Source organism: Arachis hypogaea, chromosome 19, assembly GCF_003086295.3.
Source record: "Arachis hypogaea cultivar Tifrunner chromosome 19, arahy.Tifrunner.gnm2.J5K5, whole genome shotgun sequence".
NCBI classification, from domain to species: Eukaryota; Viridiplantae; Streptophyta; class Magnoliopsida; order Fabales; family Fabaceae; genus Arachis; species Arachis hypogaea.
The window spans coordinates 14,245,548-14,255,664 of NC_092054.1; the positions used below are offsets into that span (position 1 = coordinate 14,245,548).

The window sequence follows — 10,117 nt, forward strand, 5'->3', positions numbered from 1 at the left end:
TCAAACTATAACATAAAATATAAAATAATTAAAATTTTATTTTATATTACTTGACAACTAATTAGATTATTGTATTCAAAATTTATTAACTAACTACTTTTGTTAAAGATATTATTATATAATATAATTTTTTATCAAAATATTTTTAAAATATAATTTATTTAAAATATTATATATAATATATAAAAATATTAACTTTTTCATTTTTTTCAATTTTTTTAAAAAACAAAATAAATAATATAATTCTAAATACATGCCTATTACGTTATACATTTACTTATATTAGTAAGTGTAAAATCTAAACTAATCAAACTTATGTAATTAAAAATATAAAACATATAAATATAAAAAAAATATAAATATTTTTTTATTTATTAAAATTAATTATTATACACAAAAATTTTTATAATATTAAAAAATTATATTAAAATAATATTTTAAACTACAACATAAAATATAAAATAATTAAATTTTATTTTATATTACTTGATAAATAATTAGATTATTATATTCAATACTTAATTAATTACTTTTGTTAAAAATATTATTATATAATATATTTTTTATCAAATATTTGTCTAAATATAATTTATTTAAAATATTATATATAATACATGAAAATTTTATTTTTTATTTTTTTTAGAAAAATTGAATAAATAATATGTACAAACTATATATATGTATTATATGTGTGTATTTAATAGTGACTGATATAAGATTGATATATATTCTTTTATTCTTTAGACTCTCTAATGCATATACCACCTCATAGTTCTCTTATCTAATCTTTCTTATTCATATTTATTTGTTATAATATTAAGTAGATAATAATTTAAAATTATTTTTTAAATTTAACATTTATAGTTTCATATATATAATATTTATAATTATATATTTATAATAAGATATTTTTTATTTTTTATTATTTTCAATTATTTTTTAGTTTTTAGTTAAATTTTTTATTCTCTTACTCGATAATATATATATATATATATATATATATATATATATATATATATATATATATATATATATATATATATATATATATATATGAGAAATTGGTATACAAATATCTTTCACAAAATATTTTTTATCATATATAATTTATTAAAAATATATTTTGTTAAATCCAAGAGTAAAATATATAATTTTTTTAGTTTTAATGTAACAAATTTAATATATTATTTGATTTCGATGTTATTATAATTATTTAATATATAAAAAAATTAATAAATATATATTAAAAAAATTATCATATATTTTATTATATAAAGGTAGAAGTTTTTTATTTCAAAAAATATAAAATAGATCAATACAAAAAATATAAGTATTTTTTATTCACTAGAATTAATTATTATGCAAGAAAATTTTTATAATATTAAAAAATTATATTAAAATAATATTTTAAACTATAACATAAAAATATAAAATAATTAAAATTTATTTTATATTACTTAACAAATAATTAAATTATTATATTTAAAATTTATTAATTAATTACTTTGTTAAATATATTATTATATAATATAATTTTTTATCAATATATTTTTAAATATAAAATTTATTTAAAATATTATATATAATACATAAAAATATTTATTTTTATTTTTTTAAATTTTTATTGTGATATTACACGTTTATTGTTTCTATATTTATTGTGATATATAATACATGAAAATATTACACGTTTAATATTTTTAAAATTAATTTTGTCAAAATATATTTTTAAATTATATATAATACATAAAAATATTACACGTTTTTTTAAATATTATATAATAATTAATTTTGTTAAAATAATATTATATATTATTTTGAATAGATATGTTTACAAATACTTGAATAAAAAATTATGTTATATAATAATATATTTTTAATAAAATTAACTATTAATAAATATTTTTTAATGAATAATGTAATTATTTTTAAATAATATAAAATAATTTAATTATTTTCAAATAATATAAAATAATTTAATTTTTTATATTATGTAATTAAAAATAATACTTTATAATAATTAATCTTAATAAATAAAAAATATTTTTATATGTATTTATATGTTTTATATTCATTTTAAAGTAAAAGATTATACTTTCTACTTTTAAATATTTTGTGTTAAAATATATTTATTTATATATATATTAATATATTCTATATTTATAAAGTCTATTAATACTCATTTTTTATAATATTTTTTTATTTTTATTTAATAATATCTAATGTTTGATAAAAAAAAATGATTCATCTAATACACATAAAATAATTGAGTTGGTTTTAGATATACCCTTAAGTGTGGATCTAAACTGTATCTTAATATAACTATAAAATGATGAGACAAGAGTGTGCCCAATCACAATATGTCATCCTAACACAACTCAAATAAACCGATCAAGGTTAATTATTTACTATTTTAGATAAAAAAAAAAAAGTTGAAGTATTTGAAGAGCTTGGATCTCCATTTCTTAAAAGGATTCATTAGGGGTTGACAAATATATTTGTTAGGCCTTTTCCGTTCAAGTTTGTCACTAAATAAAGGAGACTGAATACATAATTTAGAAATGCCAAATCGTTCCATTTTTGAAAGGTCGGACTAGAAGTATTTATAAATTGAATTCGATTAGCATATTTTTCATGTTTATTTAAATTTGATTTAAAAAATACGGATGTTGATCTAATTCATATACTAATAAAATTGAATTGCAATTTTAGGTAGGTATGCACATATTTACAAATTTACAAAAATAAATAAATAAATAATTTATGTTTTATTTTAATTAATAATTATTATATATATTATATTATTTTATTTTTATTATTTAAAAAAGTATGTTTAATAATATTTTAAAAATAAACATGTTTAAAAGAATGAAAAAAGATTATATTATTTAATAAAAATAATTTTTTTTTAATTTTTTTATATTTTGTAGATATATTTGATCTGCAAATATACGAAATCAAGATCTAAGTTTAAAAAATACAAATATTAAATATGATCCGATGCAATGACTTTAGTACGGATCAAATCGATATTTTAATCTTATCTAACTCGATTTGCGTTCACTCTTAGATAGGATGAGTAAACGAGTCGACTAGCTAAAAAGAAACATCTAACTTTGTTTTTAAAAATGAACTCTTACTTGAGTTGTTGGTAAAGACAGGACTTATAGTAAGTGATCCATACCGAAATATTCAGCTTCAAGAGCTTTGACCGAGCTTATCAAAAATAGAATACGTAATGGCCGAATCTTCCTAACTAACCGAGTTCCAGGGAATCTTGCCAACTTACCGAGATTTTGGGACCAAACAGATAATATCCCTAACAGACCCATTAATAAGCTCAGAGTAACGGTAAAATGACTAAGCTCTCTCATCTATATAAGTCACCACCTAACCCCACTCAGGGGCACTACTTCTTCTGAATACTTAAGAAGAACACCACAATTCACAAAGCATATATTTACTGCTCTCTTTTAAAGTATTCTCTTTTATTCAGGAATATTACTGACTTGAGCGTCAGAGTCCTTTTTGCAGGTTCCACGCCAGTCTCGCCCCAGTTTCGAGGAGCACTTTCCGAGTTATAAAAGAACTGTCCAGCCTGCCTGCAGATGAGCTATAATTCGGAAGCTATACTCCAGAACGGAACATTTGGCGCCCACCGTGGGGCCCGGTTATAAGTAAGTAACCCCATATCTTTTCGCTACCTTGCTCCCCTTCTTTGTTTTGCAGAAGTTTCCACCTCCAATATGGCGGACAACGGGGTACCCCAGCACACACAGGCCGAGCTGTTGGCAATGATAGCAGAGCTCCAAACTGAAGTCAGAAAGATGGCGGAACAGTTATCCAAAAACTCAGCCGGGAACAGCTCGCACACCAAAGGAGTTGAGTCCTTGGATGTTACGCCACCAAAAGAGAAGCTCACACTCGACAATCCCTTCTCAGAAGAGGTCATGAGCGTTTAGATGCCGAAAAACTTCGAGCTCCCCACCGGGCTAAAATCGTACAAAGGGTTCGGCGATCCTCGGGTGCACATAAAAAAGTTTCAGTCCATGATGTTTTTTAACAGTGCCTCTGACCCTGTACTTTTTCGTTCTTTTCTCACTTATTTAGACGGTGCAGCTTTACTTTGGTTTTCCAAGATTCCTGCAGGTTCAATCTCCAGCTTCGAGGACTTGGCGAGGTCCTTCATTGACTATTTTGCAGCCTCCCGAATATATGTCCACGGATTTGACTACCTCAGTACCATCAAACAAGGACAGCACGAGAGTCTAAAGGATTACATGACCAAATTTGCCAAGGCAACTATGGAGATACCCGACCTCAATCCCAAGGTACATCTCCACACGCTTAAAAGTGGTCTGAGGCCAGGAAAATTCCAGGAGACAATAGCTATAACCAAACCAAAGACCCTGGAAGAGTTTCGTGAAAAAGCAGCAGGACAAATGGAAATTGAAGAACTCAGAGAAGCTCGAAGGGCAGAAAAGCCTCAAGCTCGGCGAGAAGACGAGAAGCATAACAATACCTCAAACCAAAGAGATAGCAGAAAGCCTTTCAAACTGACACCTAAGTATGACTCCTACACCCAGTTCAACACCAAGACTGAAGACATCATCAAGGAAATATTGAATGCCAAGATCATTAAGCCACCCAGCCGAGCAGGTGCATATCAAGACCAAAGATACATCGACAAATCAAAATACTACGCGTTCCATCAAAAATTTGGCCACACGACTGATGAATGCGTTATCGACAAGGACCTCCTCGAAAGGTTAGCCAGACAAGGACACCTCGACAAATACATAGGCAGCAGAATGAAACCAACGCGACAGAACACTACTGATCTACAAACAGAACAAGGCCCGATCGAAAAAGCTAAGCTTCAGCCACCCCCAACAAGAGGAGTCATAAACTGCATCTCGGGAGGATTTGCTGGAGGGGGACACACAAACTCGGCCAGAAAGTGAAACTACCAAACCATGTTAATGGTGCAAACAACAAAAGAAACAGGCACACATCAACAATCCCCACCCCGCATTACCTTCGAACACTCCGAATATCAGGCACCGGCACCCAACCTGGACGACCCCGTAGTTATATCAATTTAGGCGGGAGATCTCCTCGTCAGGAAAGTACTGCTCGACCCAGGAAGCAGTGCAGACGTACTCTTCTACTCTACATTTCAGAAAATGAAATTAAGCACAAATATAATGCAGCCGTACTTAGGAGAGCTGGTCAGTTTCTCGGTGGAATGCGTTTCTATCTTAGGAAGCATCTGGTTGAAGATAACACTAGGAGAGCACCCACTTTGCCAAACGAAAGATGTGCAATTCCTAGTAATCGAATGTCCCAGCCTGTATAACATGATCATGGACAGACCATCCTTAAATTCCTTTTGTGCTATAGTTTCAACTGTTCACCTTTGTGTTAAATTTCAGGTATCCAGCAACACAATAGCAACAATACATTCTGATCAAACAGAAGCTCGAAGATGTTTCAATGAAAGCCTAAAGAATAAGTCAGCAAACAACTACAAGGACGAGCAACTAAAGGAACCTCATTAAGTAGCAAACATCTCATCCATGGCCGACCTAGATCCTCGGAAAGACCAGCAAAACAGACCCTCACCAACAGACGACCTGGAACAGGTACTCTTAGACAGTAACTATAATCATATTACTTACATCAGTCACTCACTTCCCGCAGGAACCAAACAACACATCATCAGCATACTTCGAAAAAATGCCGATCTCTTCGCATGGACCCCAGGAGATATGCTGGGCATTGACCCCAATCTAATATGCCACAAACTACAGATAGACCCAAAGACCTGACCTATAGCTCAGAAAAAAAGAAACATGAGCAATGAAAAAAGGTCGGCCTGCCAAGAAGAAACACAAAAGCTACTCGAGGCAGGGTTCATTCGGGAGCTGCGCTTTACAACATGGCTCTCCAATGTGGTTATGGTAAGAAAACCCTCAGGTAAATGGTGAATGTGTATAGACTTTATACATCTAAATAAAGCATGTCCAAAAGATGCATACCCACTCCCTTGCATTGACAAACTAGTAGATAATGCATCAGGATACAATGTTTTTAAGTTTTTTAGATGCATATTCAGGGTATAACCAAATACTAATGCACCCCAAGGGCCAGGATAAAACAGCATTTATTATTGAATTGGGAAATTATTGTTATAAGGTTATGCCTTTCGGCCTTAAGAATGCAGGTGCAACTTACCAACGCCTAATGGACAAAGTTTTTAGAGACCAAATTGGAAGAAATTTAGAAGTTTACGTAGACGATATGGTGGTTAAAACAAAACAACCACAAAACCATGGAGATGACCTAGAAGAAATATTTAAACAAGTCAGGAAGCATCACATGCGACTCAACCCCGAAAAATGCGCATTCGAAGTAACCGCGGAGGCAAAAGAACCCGGAAAAGTGCAAGGCAATAATACACATCCGAAGCCCTCAAACAGTGAAAGAGGTTCAACAGTTAAACGGCAGACTAGCCGCCTTATCCAAGTTCCTCCCATCAATCTCTACACAATCACAACATTTCTACAACATACTCAAGAAACAAACAAAATTCAAGTGGAATAAAGAATGTGAGATAGCTTTCCAAAAACTCAAAGCGACCTTATCTTCTCCACCAATCCTACAAAATCCCAGCCCAGGTAACCCTTTATTAATATACTTATCTGTTACCACTAACGCCATAAGCTCGGCACTAATGACAGAAATAAAAGGAAAGCAAGAACCAGTGTATTTTGTAAGCAAAACATTACAACATGTTGATCCAAGATACTCATCAATGGAAAAGCTAGCATACACGCTGGTCATCTCAGCCAGGAGGCTAAGGCACTATTTCCAAAGCAACAAAATCATAGTAAAAACTAACCAGCCTCTACGTCAAATTCTAACATGGCCAGAGGTATCCGGAAGACTAGTAAAGTGGTCAATCGAGCTCTCCAAGTTCAACATTGACTATGAACCTAGGACAACAATGAAAGCGCAAATATTGGCCGACTTTATAGCAGAGCTAGCAGAGCAACCAACACAACATTATACATGGGAACTATATGTTGACAGGGCCTCCAACAACAAAGGCTCTGGAGTAGGAGTGCTACTTACAAACAAACATGACCTGCAAGCTAAGCAGTCCATCAGATTCACATTTCAGACAAGCAACAATCAGGCCGAATACGAGGCACTACTCGAAGGCTAAGGCTGGCACAATCTCTCAACATCACCCACCTCCAGGTATACTGCAACTCATAACTAGTAGTACAGCAGGTAACCGGGTATTTTCAGGTAAAAGATCAGCTACTAGAAAAATACCACAGCTCGATAAAAGAACTCCTCACTCAATTTCATTTCATACAAATCACACACATAGCTCGGAAACATAACACCCGAGCAGATGCACTCTCAAAATTAGCAACAACTAGAAAATTTGAAACTGATTCTGTCATATCTCAACTAACACTCACTGGTCCAAGTTTTAGCAACAAACCTATACTTTCAATATCTATGGGAGAAGACTGGAGAGTGCCGTACAAGCAATACATACAATAAGGAAGGATACCTCCAACAACATCGGACATCAAAACATTCAAAAGACGTGCAGCATCGTTCACTATGATCGGAAATGAGTTATACAGAAGAGGATTTTCTCAACCTCTTTTAAGATGCTTAAGTACAGAGGAGGCCAAAAACGCCATGGACGAAGTCCATGAAGGAGTATGTGGCAACCACATAGGAGGATTAAGCCTGGCATCCAAAATAGCACGGGCAGGGTATTACTGGCCATCGATGAAAAATGATTGTATCGACAAAGTCAAAAAATGTGACAGCTGCCAAAAGCACGGCTCGCCTATCAACAACCCCGCCGAACAATTACACACCTCGGAGGTAAGCTGGCCTTTCCAGAAATGGGGGTTGGATATCCTCGGCCCTATTCCAAAAGCGCCAGGACAGGTAAAATACTTGCTTGTAGCAATTGATTACTTTTCAAAATGGACAGAGGCAACTCCATTAGCAAAAATAGGATCTGATAAAGTAAGATCTTTCATTTGAAAAAATATTATTTGTCGTTTTGGTATACCTCATCATATTATTACTGACAATGGTCGGCAATTCATCGACCAAAGTTTAGCATCTTTTTTACATGAATTTCAGATAAAACACTATTTTTCATCAGTTGAACACCCACAAACTAACGAACTCGCGGAGGCTGCCAACAAGGTCATTCTCAATGCTTTAAAGAAAAAGCTTGGCAACGCAAAAGGAGAATGGGCCGAGTTAATACCTGAGGTCCTCTGGAGCTACAACACCACAATACAAACAACAACACAAGAAACACCCTTCAGACTGGTATATGGGGCAGATGCCATGATCCTAGTCGAAATCTCAGTAGTGTCACCTCACAGCAATCCTATCTCGGCCGAGCAAAACAAAAACATCAGGAGAGTGGAACTCGATACAATCGACGAAGACAGAGAAAAAGCAAGAATAAAATAATTAGCAATGCAAGAAATAATAAGAAAGAAATACAACAAGAAAGTACAGCCAAGAGCGTTCTACGAATAGGAGCTCGTCCTCAGAAGAATAGAGGAAGCAAGAAGGCAACATACACATGGCAAGTTAGCAGCCTCATGGGAAGGCCCCTACCTAGTTATACAAGTGCTCGGAAAGGGGCATATAAACTCCAAACTTTAGAGGGCAGAGACGTCCCTGGAATTTGGAATGTTTCATCTTTGAAATCTTACTCATCATAGAAACAATATGGACAAGAGGAGATACTCTTTTTCCTACCCCCAGGTTTTTCTCCCACATAGGGTTTTTGTCTAGAGGAGGTTTTAATGAGGTTCCTCACACTCATATCATCCACATGTACAAATATTCTATACTATCTATAATAAAACAACATTGTCAAATTCATACAATTAACAAACTCAAACAAAAGGTGCAAACAAAGTCTACCAAACCATAATATACCATAAGTCAATTACATACTATCCAGTACTTCAAAAAGCAAAGAGCTTTACAAACAAAAAAGCATACTAAAATCATCAATCTGTTTTTCCAACAGAAGCACTCTCATCCCCTTTCTCGGACAGAGCCTCATCATCAAGCAATTGTCCGTTGCTAACAACTTTCGTAACATCTAATTTACTAACGTCAAAAGTAGGAGACAAAACTCCTATTTGTGCTACAACACGATCAAACCCGAGAGTAAAAGCTGACAGGACCTCCTCCTCCAACTCAGGAATTCGAGCTACTGCCTTCTCAGTTTCCTCAACCTTATACTCAAGATCAAGCCTAACTTTCTGAAGCTCAGATTTAGCATTTTTAACCTTCTCTTTCAAGCCCCTAACTTCAGTTTTCAAATTCTCAACCCGCGCGTCCCTCTCCTCCAAAGACTCTTTCAATTTTTTAATTGCAGCAACTTGATCGCCATCCAAAATGGCATCCAGCTCTGAAGTCCGACCAATAGAGAGAAGCCTTGCCCCCAATCACCTACAGAAAAATAGAAAATTACAGGCAAATTTTACAAAAGATCAACAAATCAAACAAAACACCAATATACCTGCAAATAGCGAGCAACCCCAACTTTGCCAGCATCATGGATGATCTTAACATCAGCATCCACCTGAGCAACCTCATCAGGAACAACCATAAAGGGATACTCAGAAGACCAGAGAGAACTCCGGGGACCGTCCTTATAGCCATGAAGAACCATTTGACTCTCGTAAGCCGCACTAATTTCTTCGGCAGTAAAACAACCAGAACCCTCTTTCACAGCAGTAAGGTCAACAATCTTCGATGACCCATCACCCCTTTTTCTCTTAAAACTTCCATCATGCTTCCCCCCACCTCCCTCACCATCCTTAACCAAATTCGTAGACGACCCCTCCTTTTCCTTCCTTTTAGTTTTGGAAACAAAAGCTTTCAAGTTAGCAGTAGTAAGCGTAGGAGCTTTCTCACCTACAGAAAAACAAAGAAACCACATAAGAACACAAAAACAGTACCAAACTAAAGTCTAAACCACACAGCTGCTATGTTACCTAGGTACTCTTCCATCGCCTCCTTATCCCCTTCAAGCTCTAAA

General features: G+C 33.3%; 1 protein-coding gene across 1 annotated transcript; it reads left to right on the forward strand.

Moving 5' to 3' along the window:
* The first annotated feature begins 3,962 nt into the window (after window positions 1-3,962).
* On the forward strand, window positions 3,963-5,561 carry LOC140182148 (uncharacterized). The gene is made up of 3 exons (XM_072228274.1): window positions 3,963-4,768; window positions 5,008-5,353; window positions 5,436-5,561. Exons 1-3 carry the CDS (start codon window positions 3,963-3,965, stop codon window positions 5,559-5,561), a joined length of 1,278 nt encoding a protein of 425 aa, XP_072084375.1.
* Window positions 5,562-10,117: the final 4,556 nt, after the last annotated feature.